At 40.3% G+C, this 27,328-nt stretch overlaps 1 protein-coding gene across 17 annotated transcripts in view; it reads right to left on the bottom strand.

Moving 5' to 3' along the window:
• Window positions 1–27,328, bottom strand: part of ARHGAP15 (Rho GTPase activating protein 15) — a 383,495-nt gene that overhangs the window by 316,450 nt on the left and 39,717 nt on the right. For all 17 annotated transcript variants that reach the window (XM_083710978.1, XM_083710987.1, XM_083710980.1 and 14 more), the window contains 4 exons: window positions 25,099–25,173; window positions 20,830–20,888; window positions 14,250–14,337; window positions 6,629–6,718 (listed from right to left, as the gene is read on the bottom strand). In XM_083710978.1, the coding sequence (XP_083567104.1) occupies window positions 6,629–6,718; window positions 14,250–14,337; window positions 20,830–20,888; window positions 25,099–25,173 (312 nt within the window). The remainder of the gene's footprint in view (window positions 1–6,628; window positions 6,719–14,249; window positions 14,338–20,829; window positions 20,889–25,098; window positions 25,174–27,328) is intronic.

Raw genomic sequence — 27,328 nt, 5'->3', positions numbered from 1 at the left:
AGGCTGACCATCTGGAAGTAACCTTGCTTTTGTCAGGCTGTGGGATTGAAGTGAGCCTATAGGTAAACACTGATTTTTTGTCTTGATATGCTTTTCAAATCGCAATCTACTGACTGGCACCCACAAGTAGTTGCAGTGTGTGTGTGTGTGCATGTGTGTGAGAGTGTGTGTAAATAAAAATCACTGAGTTTCTGCCGCAGGCAGATTTGAAATGAAAATGTTTTCCTCTGAGCTCAGCTGTGAACTGTGTTTACAGAGTGGGTCAAAAGAAACTGAGGATCTCCAAAAGTGATGCCCAGTCAATCCTTCATGTGTAGAAGAAGTAATTGTTTCCCAGATCTCAATGTCTTATTCCATCATTACCCTTTCTACTTTTTTCAATGAGGAATGTTAATCCTGTCATGAAAATGTGGCTTAGATATTTTACTTTTATATTCTGCGATTCTCATGCATGCAAATCAAGGTTCTAAGCAGGGCTGGTCCACCCATGAGACAAGGTGAGGTAACTGCCTCAGGCAGCAGGATCCATGGGAGCAGCGGATCCCAGTGTATATCTTTCTTTCCCCCTTGCTCCTGATGTAGATCTTCACTCACCCCTTCTTCCCTGGTGGGTACCATTTTGTGGTACCATTTTGTGGTTCACCTCAGGCACCAAAATGTCTTGGACCAGCCCTGGTTCTAAGTGTGTTCTACTGCTGTGTTCACTGTCAATGGGAAAAGTTTTGAAAAGTTCTGGAAAATGTCACTGCCAGTAACCACAGATGGGTTGAGGTTCTTAAGCACAGTAAACATCATTTGCCTTTGCTATGTTTTTTTTTAAATTCCCCAGCCCCATTACCATAAATTTCTCAAAACTGATGAATTGCTTCAGCCGTTTGTCTGCCTTTTATCCTACCCTAACTAAAGCTGTCAGATAGTTTTCTATTTGCGTCACCCTGATGGACAGGCAGATGGCATGAACGGATTCATTAGCTTTTACATGTACTAAATAAGTCAAAAGCATTTTGGACCCAAATGTCCTGTTTTTCAGGTGCAAAGCAAATGAAAATGTGCCTTGAGCAAGACCACTGACGTGTCCACTAACATCTGGGGAGATATCTGAGAAACTTTGTTTCTGGCCATTTCCCATTTGCAACTTAAAACTGGTTAAATGGGCAGAAGTGGTTGAGGCAGTTTCCTACCTTGAGATAATAGAAATGGTGCATAGTTCTAAGAGAAAGCAAACAACAAACCTGTGCATGCCGGCTCATTTCAGCACCCAGAAACTTGTGTGTATGAGTAACTAATTGCTGACCCCAAGCAATATTCAGCTTGCAAGGAATGTCCATTTCAACACTCCATGCCCCTGGTAGCAATTGGCACTAATGTAGGTAGCATTCCATGTGATTAGGCTGATTCAGATAGTAAGATCAATGCAAATGATATTCCCTGCCACATAACGTGCTGTGATTTGGAAGCATTTTTCAGAAGTCTCTAGTTAGAGTAACTGACATTGGAATCATCTCGGGCTTTCTAATCCCACAGAAAATGTACAACACTCATTTTATGCACCACACTACAATCACTTCATTGTTTGGTATTAGGATTCATACCTGCTACCACTTTTTCTGATTCAGCAAGAACCAATTCTAATCTTTGTTAGAATGCTATGCTTTGAGATCATCTGGTCTGTCCAGGCTAATGAGCATCAGCACCCCACTCTAACTGGTGCTGCAGAGCAACTAAGATCAGACAAATAAGCTCCCTTTGCCTGAGATTTGTCCCAGTGGTGTAAAGGGTAAGGCAAGGTGCTTGGGCCCTGCTGTCAGATTCCATGTTTTGAGTCCTCTTGGGCCTTATCATCCACCTAGAAGGTGGCAATGGACTCATCCTTTCTCCACTGCAATAACTGATGGGAAATGGATATAATGCAAAATTTAAAATAACTTTTCTACTAAAGCTCTCAGCATCTGTTGTTTGATATCAGCTGGGCTGCACATAAAGATGCAATACTCAGCCACTTTAAAGCAGTTCATGTGTCATTAGAGAACATTCAATTGACTGATCAGTTTGAATATTCTCTGGGGCATATCTCTTTGCTACTATACTATGCATTCTATTCTAAATACATTCCCTCTCACCTTCTAAAAGCAATATTACTATCCCTCCAAACATGTGGAAGAACCTACTCAGGCAATGGATTCCGCTGCCCCAAGGGTTTTTTACGTTGTTATATAGGCAACTTAATAAATGTGCCTTAAATTCCAAGGCTCAGCCGTTTCAGCACATTTCATACAGATTTCACCCTCTCTCTTGAAATTGCTTCCTTCTCTCTTAATAGGAATACAATTCAACATCTAGGTAACAGAACTGCATAACAGAAAAGTCTTGTATACTTTTCTCTCTAGTATTCCACTTTGCCATAATAAATAGCAGTAAATCATACATAAACTTCATGCAAGAGTTTCAAGATGACCAATGACCCTGGCATTCCTCTTTAACAGACAGACAAGTTTCCCTAAGATTTTGTTCAATACTTCTCTTTAAGCAGAAGCTTTTAAAGTGTGCTGTAGTGAACTTGTCCAAATCAATAATCCTTGGTTCTGATATATAGCCTAATAGAGTCAGCTAACACTTGCAAGTCTGACTCACTTTCTATATGCTCTGTGACAGTATATAAGGCAGTTTCCTATGTTTCTATGAAGAATCTGGAATACTGTGGGTGGTTCTGACCAGCCAACCACAGCTGGAAAAGGTTCAGAAAAGCTAATCTTCAAAACAATGTACACATGTAATATAACCTAATATCTTCTCAAGTGAAACAAAATGTCCTGAATGGATTAATAAATAAAATAGGGAATTGCGCCAATGGTCACCAACACAACTCGTCAACACCACCTATCATTCACATACAATTAAGTATCCTAGTATATTGGGTTAGGCCTGTGAATGGAAGGGCACCTCTTGATCCAACCCTCTCGTTTGGATCCAATACAGCATATATCATAAATAGAATTTATGATACTAATTCCCAGGCAAAAGATTGTACATAAGATATCGTCCTTGGGTAAGGAATGCCTTGTATCATTGTTCTATACACTGCAAATCACACTGTTGGTACTAAAGAAATGTGTAGTGTAGCAGTAACTTGTAGGCAGACATGATACCAGAGGTCAACCAGGTCAGGCACAGGCTGAAGGTCCCAGGGGCTCTGAAAGCCCCCTACTGGCACTGCACTTGCAACCTACCACTCAACATCCTCCTGGCTGAGCTTCTAAAATCAGTTCAGTGCTAGGAAGGCAGCACTATTCTGCCCAATATATATATAGTATGCACTATCCGGAACATAGGGAATGTATAGATCTACAGGGATGCAGGTGGTGCTGTGGTCTAAACCACAGAGCCTAGGACTTGCGGATCAGAAGGTCGGCGGTTCAAATCCCCGTGAAGGGGTGAGCTCCCGTTGCTCGGTCCCAGCTCCTGCCAACGTAGCAGTTCGAAAGCACGTCACAGTGCAAGTAGATAAATAGGTACAGCTCCAACGGGAAGGTAAACAGCATTTCTGTGTGCTGCTCTGGTTCGCCAGAAGCGGCTTGGTCATGCTGGCCATATGACCTGGAAGCTGTACGCCAGCTCCCTCGGTCAATAAAGCAAGATGAGCGCCGCAATCCCAGAGTCGGCCACGACTGGACCTAATGGTCAGGGATACCTTTACCTTTACAGCACCTTTAGGGCTAAGACTATTAATAGGTCCTGCTCTGGTTGATAGGATGGCAGTGGGCATTGGTGTCACTGTACCAAGGACCCCCTGAAATCTTGTGTTAGCCCTGTTTGTAAGCAACATCCCCCAGTACACTTGGATAGTCTTCAAATGAATTGATGCCAAGGTGAAACATATTCAGCCCTTTTCTCCCCCACCATCCTATTAGAATGCTAAATTCAGAATATGCTGATTGACTTTCACGTTGCAGGAAACAAACAGCAAGACTGAAATAGGAGGAAAAGCTAAGCTGTTTCAGAGGAAAGTTGTACCACAAGCATGAAACACTGAACCTTGAGATGATTTTTAGAAAACTAATCTAGTTACTAATGCTTCGGTAGCCATATTTGCACTGACTGCAAAACACTCTGTTGTGTCATTACTTTCTTCAGCAGCAGCTCCCATCAAGCTGTACCTATCCAACGTAAAATTGGAGTTGATAAAGGAGAGAGGACGATAGGGCAATTGGAGACACAGTTTCAGTTGCTGACTGACAACACTGCCATCCCTTAACATGGTTTTATTTAGTTATTACAACCATCTCTCTGTAAATGACACTTAGGATTATTTAAGATTATGTTGTAATCCTTTTAATCCCCACTGCTTTAAATTTCAGGCTCAACACCAAAGAGCAAACTAGCACTTAGCGGAAATGTTTAAAGCATGTGATTTGAACATAAATCTTCTTTTATTCGCAACTCTTCTGATGAAGACCTAGTGTAATGTGTCAGTTTGCCAGGGAGACGGAGACGATACCCAGCTGCAAATTGCACCGTGTGCTCATAGGATCTTGTGAAGCTGCTTCAAACAACTTTCTGCTTTCATGTTCTCCTTTGTCAAGAAAATTAAGCATTCACAAGACAATAGGTCTTGAGAAATACTTCAAGGTGTGGCAGAGGACCACAAAGGCATTGAATAATGATACAGCAGCAGCAGCAACAACAACAACGCAATGCCTGCCATCCCATGAACAGGCATGCATCCCATTTGCTTCTACCAGTGGGAAAATTGGTACAAATAGCCGCTTACCATCTTGCTGGCAAGCGGCGGTTGCAGCCCAACGCAGTGCCTTCTCTCTCCCCCAGATGTGCAGTGCCATTTTAGATTGTTGCCGTGCTGCCGCGGAGGCTCACGGGTTCCTGCCTAAGTCATCCTCCAAACAAACCAATCCATGGCAGCCCTGGGACACTGTTCAGCCCGGACACTGAGATCCAGCGCCGAGGGCCTTCTGACGGTTCCCTCACTGCGAGAAGTGAGGTTACAGGGAACCAGGCAGAGGGCCTTCTTGGTAGTGGCGCCTGCCCTGTGGAACGCCCTCCCTTCAGATGTCAAGGCAATAAGCAACTATCTTACTTTTCAAAGACATCTGAAGGCAGCCCTGTTTAGGGAAGTTTTTAATGTTTAATGCTATATTGTGTTTTTAATATTCGGTTGGGAGCCACCCAGAGTGGCTGGGGAAACCCAGCCAGATGGGCGGGGTATAAATAATATATTGTTGTTGTTGTTGTTGTTGGGTGGGGGTGGGGCATGGCCATCTACTTAGCCCAGCTGACCACTCAGCACAGAATCCAGTCGGCCGACCACTCAGCTGGGAGCGTCACCCAACGCTTGCAAGCTAGGTGTTTTTTTAGCAGGTGCTTACACATAAATCTAGCCAAATTATAAGGGAAGTATACGGAGAGGCGTCAAGGAATCCTAAGTGGGCTCACCCTCATAGGAGCAGCCCCTTGAAGCTGGCCCTGACAACTGAGGCAGCAATCTTCTGTGCATGAGGATGCCGTAAGGCTGAAATCTACATCACTGTTACTCATAAGGCAGCACCTTTGTGATCAATGGAGAGTAATCAACTAAATAGTTGTGATAGCCCAATAGGATTTACTCTCCATCCACCCACACCTTGCGCCATCTCCACATCTGCTCTGGAGGGTTGGGGGAATGCCAAGAACATATGTAGTGGGTGTGAGAGAAAAGGAGAATGTGTGCTGGTAGAACATTTTGCTTCGCACTATGTTGACTACAACCCAACTTCTTTAGCATCAGCGTATAAGCATCACTTATCCTGCCAACCTAGCAGTTTGAAAGCACAAAGTGCAAGTAGATAAATAGGTACTGCTCCGGCGGGAAGGTAAACGGCGTTTCCGTGCGCTGCTCTGGTTCACCAGAAGTGGCTTAGTCATGCTGGCGACATGACCTGGAAGCTGTACGCTGGCTCCCTCGGCCAATAAAGCAAGATGAGCACGCAACCCCAGAGTCGTCTGCAACTGGACCTACTGGTCAGGGATCCCTTTACCTTTACCTTTATAAGCATCACTATAAAACTTTCTTTACATTCATTAAATTATCTGACTTTGGAATAAATGCATAGCTGATTGAGCTGGCTCTAAGAGATGCAGAGTTGTTGCTTTTTTTACCTCCCCATTCCTGTGCCGTCTTTGCTCTGGAATGAACCTGTCATTAAAGCCCTAAGAAATAATAAAAATAAACAGGCAAATTCCACTCAGTTGGGAATACAGCTTATGTAAGCAGCGTGTGAAAGTTCTGTTTACAGGAGTTCACTAGGTCAAGGATCCCAGTCTTAAACCAAAAACAAATTACCTACCAACTTTTAAAAACAAATTGAACATGGCACATTAATCAGCAAATCAACAGGTTCTCAAGGGTTTTCAGCTGATTCAATCATCAAGACACTTCAGGCCGGGGTGGGGGGGGAGACACAGGAAAGAGTGAATAAAATGTTACGTGTTCCAATTGCCTTAACCAAGTACAAGCATTGCCATTGCACACTCTATACTATGCATGGAAAGGAACTCTGGTTTATTTAGTTTTTTGCTTTGTTTTTAATGATGAAATTGCCAAATAATGATAGGGCAATAATATACCATCTCCTACCTGGAAAACATTCTTTTTGCTAGACTTGTCTTTAGTCCATTCGATGTGAGCGCCACAGAAGTCCACCCATTCAGGTTTATACCCTACTTTCTGTTGACAAAAAAAATGAGAATTAGTTACAGCAAACTTTATCAGATAGGGAAACTACTATCATCTGAATACCCCAGTACAAATTTCCATATACAGCATGAGCCTACTCCTAATATCAGAATTAGAAACACTTCCACTTCCTGAGGGATAGACTACTAGAAAAATGAATGTTGGTACCTTAAGAATTCAATTATCTATGCAACGTTTGTTTCTAAAAACTTAGAGGTGACGTATAGTACTTTAACCAGGCTGTGCCTACTCAGTGGGACAGCTCAGGTAAGGAAGAGCCACTATTATGGGCAATTAGTTCTTTGCCTCAGTACCATTTAAGCCAGGCACATCAAACTTCCAAGAGACTGCGATCTAAAAAAAACTGGCAGTGATATACCCATTGTCATTGGAGGAAGAGGGTGTGTGTGGACTGCCCAAAATTGTTTTTTGTTTTTTTTGCGGAGGACTGCCCAGAGTTGTTGAGTTTTTGGGGGTAGGATTGCCCAAAGATATTCAGCTTTTCTTTGTTAACTTTCAGTAAACTTTATTTAATCCCATGATCAATAAGGGTCCCGCAATCTACCAGGATCAGCCGGAGATCTACTGGTAGATCACGATCTACTGGTTGGACATGCCTGATTTAGATAATGCCTTTCTGTAAGGCCCTGAACACTTAGGAACAGGTTAGTAGTGCTTTAAAATGAGTTATTGATTTCCCTAGCACCATGAGTTCCTTGTTTGCTGATGGTTTGTTGTTTGTTTTTATGTTAAAAAGGGCTGTAAGTTTCAGTTCCTGAGTGCCAACATTTTTGAGGAAGCTGCTGTCCAGCCGAGGTGAACAGAAAGAGGCCATTTCCCCTCCAACCAGCATAGCAACCAAGCATCAGAAAGGCACAACCAGGAAGGTAGAATTTGTGGAAGGCGGTGCTCTGTTTTATTACATTTTGACACATATGTAAATAATATCATTTATATAAAATCTTATTTGTGTACTGCTGTTTGATGTTTAAAAGTTTTGTCTTTCCCCCTCTGTTTAAGTCCTTTGCAGTGAGTTCCTTCAGAGACCCTTAATTAAAAACATTAAGCATCATGCTTTTTTAGAATAAAAAGAAAGGAAGTTACAGGGCTCCTAGGAATGTTGTTGTTGTTTTTCAAATGTCTTAGTATTACATGAAATTAAAAATCTATTTTCAATTGAACAACTCTAATCTGGTTACTTCAAATCTTTCTTCACACCGATAACACAGAAAAAATAATTGGTGTTTTAAAGTTAATGGACAACACATTAGTTACCACAATGAGGTAGGTGGATCACAGTTGTAACAACAGAAGGATAAACTTTGGATCTCCTTTGAAATCTGTCAGCTTTGCTGGAATGCATAAGCAAATGCTCTCTCCTTTGATCAAATGATTATTAAACAACCATTAAGTAAGGCTGGGCTGAAATTCTCTATCCCCTTTCCAAGGACAGTGTATTTAGTGGGGTGGAAATATTTGTAACAGTCATCCCCGCCCTGCAAGAATGTCTCTGAGAAATACACAACATTGTGATGCAGCACTTTTCCTGTATGGCATTGAGTCCCAAATTAGAGTAGAATGCCTTCAGAGGTTGCTGAAGGAAGCCTATCCACTTGCAGTGGTGGCAAACTCTTTTTTCATGGGGGGGGGGACCAATCATTCCATGGTGAAACCATCACATGGTTCCACCAGAAGCTAAATTAAGTCCAGTGCTGCTCAGCTCACAAGCGCTCACACCAATTTAGTTGTGTGAGCAGAAATTCACATTGAGGAAGGGCTATAGCTCGGTAGCAGAGCTCATGTTTAGCATGTAGAAGGTCTCCGTTTCAGTCCCTACCATCTCCAGGAAGGACTGGGAAAGACTGATCTAGCTCTGTGTAAGTTGGCATAGGAAACTGCATGCAGAAGCAGCTCAGATGTGCAAAGTACCCTTTGAAAAATGAGATGTTGCTGTTTTGTATTGTAACTGACAGTTGTGCATCCTTCCTGCTATCATTCATGATTGAGCCTTTCCATTCCCACCCAACTGCAACAATTAACATATATGCCTCCAACTGTTACCCAGCTCCTGGAACCGACCAAGAAATTCAGAATGTCTTTGTGTCTCTTATGAATCCTTCTCACTGTCCTTTCTTTACCATGATCACCTGAATGGACAGACTAAAGCACCCTCACCTGCCCCAGAGCATCACTGGAATGTTATCTTGAATGTATAAAGAGAGACATCTGGGGGGGGGGCGTGTTTAATTTGCCAGTATCCAGTACAGTGGTACCTCAGGTTAAGTACTTAATTCGTTCTGGAGGTCTGTACTTAACCTGAAACTGTTCTTAACCTGAAGCACCACTTTAGCTAAGGTGCTAAATTAAGCACCATTAATTTAATGCTGCTGCCGCACCGCTGGAGCATGATTTCTGTTCTCATCCTGAAGCAAAGTGCTTAACCTGAAGCACTATTTCTGGGTTAACAGAGTCTGTAACCTGAAGCGTATGTAACCTGAAGCGTATGTAACCCGAGGTACCACTGTATTGAAAAAAACACATACAACCAAATCATTTAAAACATCTTTGTCTTTCCTCTGCTTTATGAAATTCATAGGAATCCTGCACACTTCGTCCAGTAGTGAGTAAAAGCTATCATGAGGACTCCCTCCAACACTCGAATGTCCTTGCTTTGGGTTCTTCAGTCAGACCAATTATGTTACATCAAAGCCATTGGAAGGGACTGTGCCTGTAAATTGCTACAAGTGCCTGTTACAATGAAATCTTATTCTCCATGCATATGGATTTGGAAGGCATCTTCACTCTGTAAATTAGTGTGCAGAAGGGCTAATAACCTGAGGTAAGATACCCTCTGTTCTGAATAAACTATCTGGCGGGAGGAAAAATGTATACTGTATAGTGGACTAGAATTTTATGTCAAAACGGAAATGTGTTTAAAAAGACATTTCCCTTATAGAATGTTGCTGACAACTGAATCTGAAGAATACACAGTAGTAGAGTATTTTTATACCACAGTCAGAGCAATTGATGAAAAAAACTGAAGAATACACAATTGAAAGGAAGGCAAAATTAAATGTGTCTGCAATACACATTTCAGAGGCACTGCCTGTCCGCAATGCACACCACTTTATTTTATACATCTATGATGTTTAGCAGAGTTGCACGCGTGCAATGTCAAATGTAGCCCTATTCGGTAGTTCTTCTTTCTCGATTATAATTGTACAACGGGAGAATAGGGATGAGTCCATTGGACCTGCCTCCTCCTGCATGTTCGTATCTCTCACTCACACACATATTGGGGGCTTAACTTCTCCAGCAGGGAGCCTTTTATACTTAGGTAGGTTCCCTGCATGATAAAGAAACCTCAAAGAGCAAGCTGCTAGGACCTGGCAGTTCCAATGGTATCACAAGCCAGGGCTTAAATGATTCTAGATAGTCCTAATGTACTCATGAGGTTCTGACAGACAACACACTTCAGCCAGATTACGGAGTTTCAATTTAATAATTGTTTCAATGACCAGTTTGTAATTCTATGGCTCCATTTGGAAGCAACCTTGGTCTATATGTTGCTTTATCATACTTGGATATCTTCCGAAATATACAAGGACATTGTTATTTAAAAACTGGTAATGATTAACTCAGTCCAGTTTTGTTTCTTGCTGTTTCCAAATGTAACTGCATATATGCATGGGTATGAAGAACTATTGGAATGCACTTTTATTTCTCCCTCTATATTGTTGAAATGGAACTGTTGCACTGAAATATTTTGTTTCATATTTTTGTTTCATATTTAAAAGAAACGATCAATTTATACCCAGTACTTAATAGTCAGGAATTAATGAATTAATACATTCATGTTTTAAGAACATATCCATCTTTGTAATAAATTGCATAATTTTCATGCCCAAAATAAGATTGCTGTGTTATTAAATTCATACCACAATGAATGAATATTACGTTATTTAATTAATGGTTGAATTCTTCCGTTCTCTAACGTAAACAATACTTGAAAGTAAAATCAGTAAACAAATAATTTTTAATGAAATCACATGTGTACATTTGCTTCCTTTGCTCCTATCAAAAATTACAGTAGGATGAATGGTTTGCTGCAAACATCACATTAGCTGCATCAGAAACAAATAAGCTTGCCTCCATAGACTCCTTCTGGTAAAGAACTTTTTTTCAGATTGTTAGGCATGAAGGTGGGGGGAGTTCTGAGCAGCTGTACTTTAGCAATGGGATAATTTAGACATTAATGAAATAATATAATGAGTTCATTGTTTTGTGGCAAAGGCTGGATCCTATGATCTGACCATTTTTTATTATCTGTTGATTGAACGGTGCCTTCATCTCTATTCCCTTAGAAAATAATAATAACAATAATAAAACCACAATAGCCAAACTGGCCTATTTGCATTCCCAAGCACATTTGTGCATTGACTGGCGCTTTCCCAAGTTTATGTTCCATTTGCGGCTGCTTGTGGTGCATAAGAAGCCACTTCTCCAAATACCAGAAGTACCAGATTTAACGGGTTGTACCACAGGGAGGGACACAGGTGGCGCTGTGGGTAAAACCTCAGCGCCTAGGACTTGCCGATCGTATGGTCGGTGGTTCGAATCCCTGCAGCGGGGTGTGTTCCCATTGTTCGATCCCAGCGCCTGCCAACCTAGCAGTTCAAAAGCACCTCCGGGTACAAGTAAATAAATAGGGACCGCTTACCAGCGGGAAGGTAAACGGCGTTCCGTGTGCTGCGCTGGCTCACCAGATGCAGCTTGTCACGCTGGCCATGTGACCCGGAAGTGTCTGCGGACAACGCTGGCTCCCGGCCTACAGAGTGAGATGAGCGCACAACCCTAGAGTCTGGCAAGACTAGCCCATACGGGCAGGGGTACCTTTACCTTACCACAGGGAGGTGCTATTGGAAAGGAAGGTTTGCAGCTTCAGTCCATGTTTCTTCCTACATCTGGATTTTTGTTAAGCCCTAAACCTGTTCCTTGGCCTCTTGACAAACTTCTTTGAATCTGCCTTTCTGACCCATGCATTCATGGTGGTGGACAACAACTTCACTGTGAAGCCTGGAAAGGGTCTTCAGCGTGTCTGAGGAAGTTGATCACTTTGGCATCAGTTGCTGGGGTGGGGCTAGTTGCCTTTTGGGGATGCAGATGCTCCTCTGGAGGGTCTAGATTAAGACTTAGTTGACTTGGAACATTGCTACTTAGATCTGAAACTGGTAGATTCCATTGATTTGTTGTTCTGAAAGGAATGATGTGCTGTGGCTTTCTTTTATTTTCACCAAGGAATGAAATCAGGCTGTTTGAAAAGCTTATTTCTTGAAATGATGAGCCTGCAAGGCTCAGTTGAGACCCTGGGTCCACCTTCCATTGGCATCGCTAGTGTGCATCCCACCACAGCATTAGCGGCCAGTCCTAGCAGTCATCTGGAAGATACTAAATGAAGGGTTGGTCCTAAGAGCCACCAGCAGTTCCTCTACTCCTTTGCAAAGACTGAGTTACTAAAGAATGCCACAGATGGGCCACAGATTCAGGTTCCTGGGAGCTAACTCAATCTGTCCCGCCCTTTTTGTTCCTTTGTGGCTGATGATAAGACAACCACTGGAGTATCCACTAGAGGTACTTTAAATCAGGGTGGGGAATTGGATTTGGCTCATTCCCCCAACTCAACTGTGACAGGTGGCTAGAACTACTACAAATCTCTGCCAAGGGGGAGGGGGCACTCTGTTTGGAGGAACCAGTTCGGACTCAAATCACTTTCTTTGAATGGAACATTTCCCCACTTGGATTTAAACTGCTTCATTTAAACAAAGCATTTTCTCCATCATCTCCTGAAGACGTCTCCAATCTGCAAACAACTCCATCAGGACCAAAGTAGCTGCCAATCAGGGAACAAACACGCAGAAATAAAAGAAGACTTTTGAGGATCATTTTGCCCCTCCAGCCATACTCTGGCACTCAAAACACCAAAATAGATAAACTACACAGCCCACTTTAGGACTGCAAAAGGAGCACAATTAAGCAACTGGAACGCCATAATGCAGGACTTCTGTGGCCTGTGTATCAGCTTGATGATCACAAATTGTGATTGCTGTGCAATCTAAATAATCCAAGGATTTTAGGATCCAGGCAGCAATCTTGAATTCTGAGTACTAGAACTGCAAATTCATAATTAATATGGCAAGTGTTATTTAAGAATATAATGTGAATCTTATGAACAAATGTGTGACAGTATAACTTCAGGTTCCAGTCCATTTTCACTTAATACACATTTTGTTTGAAAATGGAAACATACTATGTTATCACTGCAGCATAAAAGCCTATCATATTACCAGCAAGAGATATACAACACATTTTCTCCTTCATTCCCATAATGAACCATTGAAGGAGAAGGACAAGCTTCCCTATAGCTCACAGTTCTAATGGTCAAACTAATAAAAAGCAAGGAAACAAGCAGGGGGCTCCATATCACCTAACATATCTAAACTTATTTATTGTTTCTGACTCCTGTCATATAGTGCACCTTTTTGGTCACCCATCAAACCAATACGGTATGGCAGGTTTGATCAAGCCTTGGGAAGCCATCACAATAGGGCTCTGTCAAACCTTTCCCTGTTCAGTCTATAGTGTCACTAATTTATGGATTTCTCTGTTTTTCCGGAGTCCAGAATAGAGGAGGCTCAATCTCAGCAGCAGCTAGCACTGAAGGGAAACATGCCGTGATTATTTGTACAACATATCTGTCACATATCTGAAGGCTACAATCAAAGGTCTCCACTCGAGGAACTTTTCCTCCCCAAAAGTATACTGAATTCTACTTTGAGGTGCATTAACTATATTAGATAGAGTCATAAGGAATATTCAGGAAATGTTAGCCAGATGTAGAATATGTCACATTTATATGAAGATAAAAATCACTTTGCTAACTTACAGTGTTTTGCTCTTTGGTAACACCCTATATTAAGGTGCCATTTATAACTACTTTATTATTATTTATGATATGCAAGTCACTTTACAGCAAGCTCAATAGCAACTTAAATTCATGTATTAAAGATGCATACACAGGGTTTAATACAATTTACGTCTTATAATATCCTTTGTAACAGATTCTCATCGCCTCATCTGTTAAGCATTTATTACTAATGCATTTTATAACATACTTTATAATACATTATTTGAGGAAGTAGTTGCATTTAGAGATCATTTCATAAATAAGAATAAAGCATTTATAACTGGCACCTTAATTTAAAGTGTTACCTCCACATTACTGGAGAGCCACTCACCATCCGTCTCACTTTGCAATTATTTTCAAAAAGCACCTCTTAATAAAAGATATGCTGAGTTCTATTTCCCCTCCTCTCTCATCTGATTAAAAGTTTATTGAGTCATTCTCTTACATCAGATCTTAGAAGTCTAAGGCTTAATAGTTCTGCGCTCTTTTATGATGCCAGACTTTATGTTCAACAACATTTCTGAAAAAGAAAAAGGCGTAAGAAAGTGAGCTGCTTACCAGATTGGCCGCGGCTGCCTGCTTGGATTCCTTGTAAAATTCTATTTTCTGACTGGTGAGAACAAGCCAAGAAGTCATCCAGTTTTTCCTTTAAAGAAATAACAACAGTTTTATTAAAAAAGGATCAATTAAGCAAACATAGATTACTTCGTACATAAAGACAGATTCACTTTTGCAGGCCAAGCACATGTGATGCATCAGGGCTGGACTCCAGAAACCATTACTGCTGCTTACCTAGAGAGGCCTGGAGGAAGGCAGACCAGTGGTGTGGGGATAATGATTGCAACAGGAGGACCACTAGACTGGGGAACCCCTGCAGCTCAGCCCCACCACAAGCAGCACTACTGAGCCCAGGGTTCCAAACTATTTACATATAACGGTCATCTGCTAGAATAAAGTTTATTTGATTTTCCAAGCTGGGCAGTCAGGCGTGCACAATCCAAATTCAAAACAGTATTCAGTACATCTCTTCTAATATTGACAGAATTGCAACTGCATGGGTTTAGCCCAATGGTTTGGTAGCTCAGATGCTGTGTCCAAACAGCTACAGCTTTATCCTTAGTTATATTTACAAGTCTGGTTCAGTAGTCTGATTATGACAACTATGCTTTCTAGGTTGCTCTACTGCAAGACCAATTCACAGCACAGCAAGTGGTAGGAAATCAGGATGAAACAAAGTAGAAGAATAAAGGAAAGAGGATAATGAGCTATCAAAAGAGCTGAAGAAACTAGTTCTATAGGACTACTTAATGCTTTGCATTTTTTAAAGATATACAGCATTTAAGAATATATATAAACATCCGATATGTATTTTTAAAAACCCATGCATATAATAGATGCATACACTTAGAGAGCCTTCCTTGCTGAGTCTTCTTTTGTTGGCAAACCAAGTTTGCCTCTGTGTAATAAGTGAAATTCTGCTAAAGCTGTCACCTCAGTCTTAAACTCTTTATAGCAAGATTTGATTTAAATGTTTAGCTTATTTGGGACAGTAGTAGTCTCATGCAGCCGTATCACCTCATATTTCATGGGGAAAGATGCCCTGTTTGAAATTACCATCAAATTCAATCTGCAGACTTGTGTGAGCCATGTTAGAGCTCAAGTGCTTTAATTCACCATTTGAAGGCAATTATAATGGATTTCAAAGATGATAATGTTGCATCGTTTGCAACTTGTTGACTACAAAGATTTGCCACAATGCAGCACAAAATTAAGTGGACATAAACCAGTGAAATCAATTGGCTCAAATGTATTTAAGCAAATCTTTATATCTAATCCAGACATTATACAATGCTTTCCTGACAATATGATTTTTAAAAGCTTTGTGTGCTTTAACCTTGTCATACCACAAATATGCATGCCACCCAAAAGTATTATTAAAACCTTCTAAATCCAGAATGTCTGGAAAGTAAAACCCCAAGGTGGTTGTCGCCAATGGAGGCGAAAGCTGTGAAAAAGCTTAATATGGAGTCCAAATGGCCGAAATATTGGGAAATTTTGGAACAAGAAGGGGACAAATTGAAATTGCAGAGTTTTGAGAAAATTAAAAGATAAAGTGTGAGACTGGCTTCATTATTATCAAATAATGGAGGTTTATAAGATGGACAGGAAAATTGGCTTCCAGGTGGAAAAATCAAAATTGGAAACAGAATTGTTAGAATCCATTACTAAAAATTTGTCAAAAATGTATAACTTGCTGTTGAAATGGAATACGCAGGATGAAACAGTGAAATCAGCTATGATTAAATGGGCACAAGACATTGGTCATAACATTATGTTTGCTGACTGGGAAAAGTTGTGGACCACCGGTATGAAATTTACGGCATGTAATGCCCTAAGAGAAAATATTATGAAAATGAATTACAGGTGGTACATGACCCCAGTCAAGCTTGCAAAAACTTACCACTTGCCTGATAATAAATGTTGGAAATGCAAAGAAAATGAAGGTACTTTTTTCCACCTTTGGTGGACGTGCCCTAAGATTAAGGCGTTCTGGGAAATGATATATAATGAATTGAAAAAGGTATTTAAATATACCTTTCTGAAGAAACCAGAGGCCTTTCTCTTAGGTATTGTCGGTCAAACGGTGCCAAAGAAGGATAGAACATTCTTTATGTATGCTACAACAGCAGCAAGAATACTCATCACAAAGTATTGGAAGACATAAGACCTACCCACCTTGGAAGAATGGCAGATGAAGGTGATAGACTATATGGGACTGGCAGAAATGACTGGCAGAATCCGAGACCAGGGGAGAGAGACAGCGGAAGAAGATTGGAATAAATTTAAGGACTATCTCAAGAAATACTGCAAAATTAATGAATGTTAGAATGACGTTGGTTTAGAAATTGTGGGGTTTCCAGCCGGATTGGATAAGTAGTAAGAAAAGAAGGGTTAAAAATTAAACGAAATTAAGGGGAAGGATTTGCTGAATTAATATAACAGAAATTGGAATACAGAGAGGGGAGGTATGGGGAAGTCGGGAATGTAAGGTATAAGAAAAAAAGGGAATGAAATTATACTTGTTCTTTTTTTGTCTTGTTTTTCTTTTGTCTGTTTTTCTATTATTGTCTTGTTTTGTTTTTATATAACTATTGAAAAACTTAATAAAATTCTTTAAAAAAAAACAAATATATTTAAGTCTGCCTTGGCTTCAGTAGTGGTGCATATGGTGGGCTTGCTGGGCTGGGAGGTGGCAAGGTCAGGACCACAGGTGTACTGGAAGGAGCACCAGACTGGCCCCTTCAGGGCTACCACTCCAACCCAACCCCATCCAGGTCAGCAGCAGCAGCTCTGGTGTTAGGAGGGTGGCTCTGCAGTTCTGCTGCAGTAGATGTACTGCTATTGCTTGAATATTGCCATTTACTACAAGTGGAAATAATTAAAATGAATTTACTTCCAAGTAAGGGGATTTACAGTTGTGCTCTCTCTCGTGTCTCAAGTTGGCATAATGAGTAGAACACTTTCACTGAAGTCCATGCAAAGGTTCATGTTTTGCTAGAGCCAGGCCCATCACGGTTTGTCGTCATTTTGTAAGCAGATACAATTTTTTCATTTGTTTCTTTAGACTGAAAAGCAGAATAGATATATCCAGCGACAGTCTGAGAAAGCTGGGACAATCAGTACTGCCACTCCAGATATTTTACTTCTGGTCCATCATTTGAATAGGATTAATGCATACTAAATATGTAGATCCTGTCCTGTACAGTGGTACCTCGGGTTAAGTACTTAATTCGTTCTGGAGGTCCGTTCTTAACCTGAAATTGTTCTTAACCTGAAGCACCACTTTAGCTAATGGGGTCTCCCGCTGCCACCGTGCCGCCAGAGCACGATTTCTGTTCTCATCCTGAAGCAAAGTTCTTAACCCGAGGTACTATTTCTGGGTTAGCGGAGTCTGTAACCTGAAGCATATGTAACCTGAAGCATATGTAACCCAAGGTACCACTGTAGAAGCCACTTTGCAAAGTGGGAAGGCAGAAACAAACACCAGAACTTAGATGTTTTTAAGATCCAGTTCATGTATTACTGCAGTGGGTTTCTGTAGTCCAGTTCAGTAATATATTAAAGTAATGAATGTCAGGATTACATTAGCCTGAACTTCTATTCCTACCTAAAGAATGGACATATGGACATGGCATACTTCCTACATTTAGATTTCTGTCTGTCATATATGAGTTTCATTAGCATTACTTCCTCTTGTTTTCTGAAATACTGGCACATAAAAAAAACCATTTCCTTAGTTGTTGTTTTTAAGTACATATTCACGGAGGTGGGGGGGGGGGGAGTTCCAAAATAGTATTCTATGCAAAAGGTTCCAGAGCACTGGTATTCATTGGGTGGATGGGCATCCCCGAAAAGCATTGTACCCTAGGCTAAGGTGAACTGAATCAGTAGCACCAGCTTTGAGGTTTGTTAAGAAAAAGAGGGATACTAAGGCAGAGGGTAGCTTGGAACCTTCCAAATGTTGTTAGACTCCAACTTCCATCAGCCCCAGTCAGCATGGCTGGTGGTATCAAATGATGAGAGTTATAGTAAAATAACATCCAGAGGAGTAAATTTTCCCCTGCCCTGGGTTAAAAAGAAAAATGGAACTATCACATGCAAAGGACAGCATACTCTAGTATTGCTAACATTTATGTAGAAATACATGTCTTTAGCATTATGAAATATACATACAATTCCATATAGAGTCAGGGGTGGGGTTTTTTCTGTCTTAGAAAAAATCAGTTCAGCAAAAGGTAAAATATACAGCTGGACAGATGGTGTGACTGCAGCTTTTGATCTTTGGATTGCCAGTAAAATTTTGGGGTTTTTTTTGAAATAAAAGTTAACCTAACAAAATTGATTAAATACATTTTAAAGAATGACACCATGTTGAGGTTTGTCTGGTGGCCCCAACATGACAGTTTAGCAACAGATTAAAAGGAGACAAAATCAGTTAGAATGCTGCATCAAAACGATGCAAGAGAGAGAGAGAAAAAACCCCTGCAACTCTCAGATATAGAACACCTGTAAACTCTTTTCATGCAAAAAGATAAATATGAACTACACAGCTGCATAAAACATAATGTCAAACTTCAAGCAGCTTTTTGTAAACTGAAAGCAATGAACTTCTACAGCTTTCTCCTTGTGACCACTGTATTTGCATTCTGGCAAATGGACACCTGATGGCAGCACACTATAAGACCAACACAGTTTGCATTGATTGCTATATGTTTTTAGAGAAGCAGGGACTTAAGTTTAAGTGGGTAATTCTAGGTTTATAACAAAAATTATGACACCTCCATTTCTGCCCCCCCCCCCCAATGTTTAACCACAGGAGCAGGAAGATCAGGCATTGTTTTCCTGTACTGGGCATGAAGAGTTACTAATAGATTTCACACACCTTTTATTTTGTATAAATGGCAAAAGCATTCTCAAAAATAGCATAAGCAGATTTAGGCAACATTTAATTTTGCAGACATGCTTCACTTCTTCACAGAGGGGCCAGATCCAAATAAGGAAAAGGGCTCATACACCTTTAATAGTTGTGTGTAAACGAGAATTTCAGCAGGCGTGCTCCCTCTCTTTCATCTGGCTGCCCTAAAGATTATTGGAATAGGATGAAGTCTTGAGTTAAGATTCATGTGGGCTGAGTTGCTTGACTAGCTTCAAGCTCCTCTCAGCCACACGGATTGCACTGAGTGACTCCCCTTCCTTATCCTTTGAGGCTCTTGTGGGGGGGGGGGGAGGAGAAGGACAAATTCCCACCCTAAGCTTTACGTGTACAAAGGGCAAGGTAAAATACATGCAATTAATAAATAAAATGGTCGAGCAGTCATTTGATTAGAACAGGGGCACTCAATACAGTGCCAATTTTGGACCCACCAGCCCCAGCCTGTATAGTCAATGGTTGAAGATGGGAGTTGGGAGAGAACAATGGTGGCTACTCCTTCATTAGAAAAAGGTTATTCGACCCAAGTGATAACCCAGGAGTTTAGTGACTATATAAACCAATTTAAGTGTTCACTTACTCTGGTACTACAGTCTTCTCACAGAACAATACTACTTCAGTTTTTCCTGCAGAGTTGGTTGTTCGAAAGGGTCTCCTGACATGAAAATGGTGCTCTACGTAAAAACTTAACTCTTCAGAGAGATAGCTACCTGCCTCCTGCACTCCATTCTCCAAGTGAAAACTAAGATACCATATGTCCATAAGACTGTACGGCCTCAGAAAGTAAATACAGTGAAATCAGCTGTAAATTACCACAGTCACTATGAAGAAATGCAGCCGTGACAATCCAGATTCCAGACACAGAATTTTTGAGTTGAAGTTGCCTCAAAAATCTGCTAATCCAGCCTCTGAATCCCAATATATTTTCTACACTCAATAATCACTAATTACTAATGACATTTCCACCTCCAGTTTGAAAAGCAACGATTTCCCTTCCCCTCAAATTACGGTCTGGGCAGAGTGATCCATGTGCTTGCCACTGCCAGTTTCAAGTCCTCTGCCTGAGGCTGAGGGCAGAAGTGGCACAAGAACTGCAGCTTGCTAATACAGCACCTATTATGAAAACACAGCAGGATGCACTTATTTCTAAAAGATTCCCCAGTTTAATTCTTTTCTTTTTAAAGGACTCTGTTTGGGGGCTTTTTAAAACAACAACAACATTGGGAGGGTTAAAACTTAAGAAAATGAAAATCTAGCAAGTTCCCAGGGCAAAAAAAAGAATTGCTACAATTAAAGATAATGAATCAGTATCTTGTTTCTGCTTCCACTGAAATCACTTTAAAAACAAAAAAGGCACCCAATGGATAAAATACATTATTTTGTGAAACTTTTACCATAATCGAACCCCAATGTTCTTAAACTATGTATTTGCTGCAGATTAATAACATAGAAATATATTACGCTTCCTAATTTATAATACAGAAGAAAGACCCATGAATTCTGTGTACCATATGATGTCACCTTATGAAATTACTATGATACTTTGAGCTTAGTCTGCAAGTCAGGCTCTTATAGCTACCCCTTCAAGAGATAATGAGCTTTCTAACACTTTTGCTTATACTGTAAGTTTTGGTTATTGCCTCATACCTTTGCTTCTTGCCTCCATCTGCAATTTTAGCTTTTAGAAGACACCCTTCTTTGATTACCTGCAATAAAGAACAAACATATCCTAAATTCTTATTTGTGCTTTCAGGTTTCCCTATACTGGCATACTGCCAAAGAAACTAGTTCCCACCCAATTGTTTTAATATATGTTCACAAATGCAGCTTAAACCTAGTTGAGCTGTGCTCCCCAGCTAAGGCAGGTATTATGTGTTGAAGGGCTTGCTACAAAGTCTTAAAAAAATGAACAGAAATGAAAACAGAAATGTTGCAAGAAAACGTATCAGTGAAGGGCCGGGAAAAGCAAAAGGCATCCTTTAGCAGCAGCTAGCAGCCATGTATCTTAGCAGTACCCACCGGTAGAAGCACTTGCCCTAGGATCCTACAGTGGATAGCTACAAGCCACCATATGAAATTTCTCATAGTGGCCTAGAAGATTCTGAACTTTGGTCTGAACAGGTGCAGAATATAGGGCTTGAGACTGCCCAGAACCCATGAAACAAGATAGGATACAGAAATTAACGCCACATTGGTTGGACTACTACCTCACCTCTGCTTATATTTGAATCCAGGTCTGCACAATTTACGAACTTAGACAGAGCCACCAGCCCTGTGTGGTGGTTCTCCAAAGCCTCAATAAACCTATTGATAAATTCCTTGGCTTTTTCTCCCCAGGACTGCCAAAACAAGGAGTTTGTCAGCCTACTAGCAGGCTACAACACTGGACCTGTGTGCTGCATTCAACTACAGTGGGTCACTTCAGTTATTCAGGCCTGGCTTAGACATGCAGGCATTTTATTACACTGCTGCACAATTTTATATAAGGTTATCTATTGCCATAAAATAAGTTATTAAGTTTAAAATACACTTTTTAATTAAAATATGCAAACAGTCCATAAAAGATTCATATATAATATTGTTTGTTTTCATTATATGTAAGCCAAATTTTGGAATATAAATACAAAAACGTATGTTACAGTATCAGGAGCATACTCTGCATTTTTATGAACAGCTGAGATTTTGGAACATGTTGGGCAACGCATATGCTACATAACACACGTTCTTCATGAGCTCCTGAAATTTTTGGAAGCACAGGCTATAGGTACTAATACATAGATTTGTGTATGTTGGACCATATTTTCAGTACTGAATGCCGAAGAAAAAAATGGATCACCCAAAGAACTGTTCCTCAATAAACAGATTGTTGCTCCACTCAGAATCAGGTTGTTGCTCCATAAAGCAATGCAAGGATTTTTTGATCATGTTCATATAAATCATCCAGCCTTCTCCCACCCCATGGCACCAAGATTATAGCAAACATCTGGCCTGTTCCCCTTCTCATTCTGTACCTTACATATGCACACTGTTCTTGCCAGGATACGTACAAGGAAGGAAGTTATTTTCCCCTGGCTAAAATGTGAATTGGAGATGGCTCCTGTTTACCATCCAAGCTTCAGATTAGTTTCTCTGAAACAGATCCCAATTTTGGTCATTTCCCCCTCTTGCCGAAGTAGTTTATTCCAATGGAAACAGGCAACAACCAGAAATTGCAACTCTGGGCTGACACAGATGTAACAGTGAGGAGGCAGTGAGCCACAGAATTACATGCTCTCTTCCCACAGTCCTTTTCTTTGAACCTTTGACACATGACCTGGCCTCAGAGGTTGGAAACATTACGTCAAAACTGCACCACAGAAAGACACGTGTGTTTCGCATTGGTGAGCATCTGTTCAAATGTCTTCATCACAATCCTTCCAGGAGGATTCAGGTTATCGTTCCCTTCCTTCCACAGATGGATGGCATGAGATTACTGAACATGAAATGTCCTTACAGCACTTGCTATCTTTTCTGCCTCAATAAATATCCATCATTTGTTTGGGGGTGTTGTTTTTTAGCTGTACTGTTCCTGCACCTTTCTAGATGAAGAAAGGTTGAGGGAGCAATAGCCCTGAACATAAACAAGCACAGAAATAAGGCAGAAGAATTCAAGGACTCTGTATAGGGGCGAAGGAAAGGATAAAATAACATGCTTTTATTGCTTTATGCTTGTTCATATTTCATGCAGTTAATGCATCTACGTGACTATGCCATGCAATATCTCTATAGAGGGTATCTGTGTGCTTGAATATTTTACATAATGGCAAGGAAAAAAATTATGAAGTCGGTATAAAAAATTATTCAGAAGTCTTACTGAGAGCAGTGGGGCATTGCTTTAAAGAAGGTCTGTGTACTGGAGCATGACTGGATAGGAGGAAGAATTGCCTGGAGAATGGAATGTTATGGTAAGAGGGAAGAGGAATCTATTGGAGGGCAGGATGCTGGGGAAGGAAGGAGCAGTTGGGATATGTCAGCTAAATGGGTGGAGGCCAGTGTAGAGGGTGGATGAATTTCCTAGATTAGGAAAATGTTCAGGAGATGAGATCTCCTATTTGAAAGGTTCTCCGTAAAAGCAAAGCAACAAATAAATTCACACCATAAACCATACTGCACTGATCCAAAAACTTAGTTTGATATTTATTTGTTATTTATACAAATAAACATCTGCTAAATAGTTAATTCTGAGCTCTCTCTCATACAGTTCACATTCTGAGGCCTTGAACATCTACCTGAAAGCAAAGAATTCATAGGAGGATGGTGACAACTGCAATCTAGATCTGAGGTTTGGAAGTTAGACCCGTAGAAGAATTTTATCTTGCTGGCAAGAAGTTTCTGTGCATATACAGAGCACTACTGTCAACAAAGGCTTCCATGGCCCAATTCATACATAAGTGCAACAGTATGGTAGAAATTGACCTGTGGACTTGTTTTATATACTCTTCTTGGGTAATATTTATATTGAGGAACCATGTGAGTATGGACAATGACATAGTGACTTTCCAAGGCCACATTGTTCTCCAAGGGACCAGGCAACATTTATATGAGAAGGATTTGCACTCATCCCATGGTTCCTCAATATAGATGTTACTGGAGAGTCGCTGAGGTGTACCACGGAGAATCAGTTCCCACATCATTGTGGCAACATTTGATTGTATGCCTCTTACGTCCTTGAGAGGAGGAAGGGGAGGTTCTAGGTACATAAAAAGGATGCACGACTGGAAATGGGTTTCTTCTTCTGAAATTAATAGAGAGGCCCACTTCTATAAAAACTGCAAGTAAAATAGTTATTAATTAAAACTTGCAAGAACACAAGAGTCAGAATTAACAAGTAGAGTTGTAAAACAAATGCAAAAAGAATTTGGTGTATTGAATGAAGGAAAATAAAGTGAGTTTGAATCCTGGCAAGTCAGAGGCTCCATGCGTGACAGGAGTACCCAAGAAATTATCTGCCCTGGATGGGATTGTACTCTCTCTGACAGAGCAGGCTATAGTTCTTAGATTTAGCAGAATATCAACAGAATCAGTTTGCCCTCCCTACCTCCAAAAATCATTCTCTCAGTTAAAGTCACTTTCATCATCTAGCTATTCAAATTTTAGGTGTTTCAAATTTCACTATATTTGCTGAGCTGTGCTGTACTGGAGGGAGGATGGAGAAGGTGATGATGGCAAAGACTGCCTAGGCATGAACCAGAGGGAAGAAGCTTTCTCTCTATTCAGCCACACCACTAGGGAGCCAACCAAGCATGCGGGTTCATTCTTGGGATTTGGCATGGTGGTGCCAACTAATTGGGACCAGCATGCTACTGCAGACATGCTGTGCCAGCAGAACAACAGAGTTGGGCGCACATTGGCAGCAAATCCAGACTTACCTCTATCTGAGAGTTTCTCATCTACTTTAGGAACCATAGTGCAAGTGGAAACGGGGAACACACCAGGACTAATTTTTCTACAGGTTTTCTACAGGTTTATCCCTGCTCCTCACTGAGTGGCAAACTCTTCAGAAAGCAACTTCATGCCTAGCATTTTCTCTTGATTTTATTCATTTTGCTAAACACATCCATTTTTGGATAAGCAATGTCATAATGTAATAAATATCTATTAGTATTGCTGAAATGTCAGCTTTAATTTTCTTGAGTTAATGGGTAATTGAAATTGTATATCATTCACCACAATGGTTTGTAGATTCCAAAATTATTCTTTTCACTGTTTAACCAACCTTCCCCCAAATCTTTAGTTCTCTTCACCCTATTAATATATTGAGGCATCTGCAGCCCTAAGTACTTACCCTCCAAAAAACATGCATTACATTTTGATTAATGAAATCTGAAGTAAAGAACTACATCAATAAATTGTAAATTCTGTAATACAATTGCTTACCGTTTGCTCCAGTGGGCTGATGAACTCAGAAAGTGTTAAATTGTGTTGGGAATGATTCCTTCTATGACGGGATATCTGAAAATGCATTCATTTACAAGTTAGAACCTGCTAGCATCAAATCAAACAATGCTGAACAAGGAAGGGTCGATTGAAAGTAACTTAACAGAACATACGCAGTTTGCTCTGCGCTAAGTGCTAAGAATCTGCATGCTAATAACACTGACACGCGGCCTTCTTTATTTATAACATTTTATCCCTCGCTACCTCTAGTAATAATAATTCCGTGTTTAATGTGCCTGCTCAGTAACCCTTTCAATAACTCTTTAAAGTCGGTCGGTATTGTTTTGAGATAGTCAAATACCTCTCAGTTCAAGTCACAGATGGACTCTGAAAACATTTCTGAAAAGGTTGGGCAATCGGTTATTTCCAAGCCCAGTTACAAGCTTTGTTAGATGCAATTGCTCTCCCAATTGCCACTGAGAGAAAAGCATCATTCCCAGCCCCGTTATCTCCTCGCTTTCCCCCAACTTCATCACCTCCACTACATTTTACCTGCCTGCAATGTTGGCAGCTGTGACAGCAGCAGGTAGGTTCTTCTTCCTTCCCTAGTGCTACACATATGAGTTCCTGCTATGGAAGCTCTTGTGTAATTTAGCACCTTCTTTTCTATTTGTGGATTATGCTCTCTCCACCCCCCCCCAAAAAAAAAGAGCTTACCATATGTATTTAAAATATGTCAATGAAATTTAAGGAAAGAGGGAAAGAATCAGAGGTGCTTTGCTCTAAGTTATTTATTAATACATTTACATCTTTCACTTCTCTTCCATGGCACAGGTCCTGGCCTCCCATCCAGGCACTGATCTGCCTGAAGGGTGGAGGTGATGCTACCTCCTTATCATTTTATGTAAGTGAACCAAAATAAGAAACTATTTCTTGGTAGATTTTAATTGTGCTTTGTTTTAAAAGGAACCACAGTTTGCCATGTGGGACTGAAACACATAAAGAAATGTGTTATTTTTATCCAAAACAGAAATAATCAGTAAATTTTGACTGGTTTTTTAACTAGGCTCCCTGTCTTCTTTCATAGTAAAACACAGTTAACAAGAAGCCATAATATATGCTGTTTATATGTAAATGTCGGACTCTACAAAATGTTCATAATTAATCCAGAGGGCCTCCCTCAAAATATACTTTAAAATATTATGATCCCATATTTTATGGCACACACTGCTTTCATGTTTATTTGTAAGCACTAACGTTTTAAGCCCTGAAACCTACATCTTAGAAAGTGCTCTACTCTCCCAGTGATAGCTAATGAGCTTAATGAATTACCCATTCTAAATTTAATACCAACGTTTCACAGAGAAAACAGATAAAACAGTCTCTGTGATTCAAAAGTTTCGCTGACCTATTTATGAGGAATATCACTTAACAATTTCATTAGAAATGAGTAACAGCTGGTGACATGGCTGTGTCCTAAAGTGTTTTTCTCTCTTAATATTCTGCATCTTAAGCAATCGAGCCTTCATAAGAAATACTTTCGTTAGTGGCAGTCCCTCCTTTGGGGAGAAAAAAATGTCAGACCACATTTTCTGTATTTTGCAATCTTGTTTTCAGGAGTGTCATGCTCCCGTTTTATTAGCATGTAGGGTAAACAAGAATGATTTGCTGATGCTGTTGAGAGAACTTCTAAGATGTCAGACTTTCCATTTAGATTTTGGATAGAACTTTAATATTAATACAAACTGAGGCATGTGTGTAAATTCAAAATAAATTAGTTCCATTTATCTCCCCACTCCATATCTTTTAATGTTATACAGATCTGGTGCTAATATTCATGCTGCAACATCCCTATCTAAACTATTCAGGTCTATATCATTTTTATTCTCTCAAAGATCCCCACTCTTAATTATACTTTTACATATAACATACCAGATAAAGTTGTAAGATCATTTCTCTACCCAGAATGAAAGAAAATGACCTCCCAGCATTCCTTGGGGGTCAATAAATGATACTCCATCAGTGATTCAAAGAGAATACGTTGGGAGTGATCAAGCTAAAGTGAAGCACTTTAACGCTGCAATTTTAAGCCGAGGGAAAATTGGACGTTCTTCACACACACACAGGCGTATGTTGTGTATTCTTGATTTCAACAGATGAGTGAAAAGTGAAAAGTGTTATAACATTGTGGGCAGTCCTTAAAAAGGAATATTAGTGACCTCCCTCAAAG

The sequence above is a fragment of the Podarcis gaigeae genome, assembly GCF_964106915.1.
Source record: "Podarcis gaigeae genome assembly, chromosome: 1".
Taxonomy (NCBI): Eukaryota; Metazoa; Chordata; class Lepidosauria; order Squamata; family Lacertidae; genus Podarcis; species Podarcis gaigeae.
This window is presented reverse-complemented; position numbering and strand designations above follow the sequence as displayed.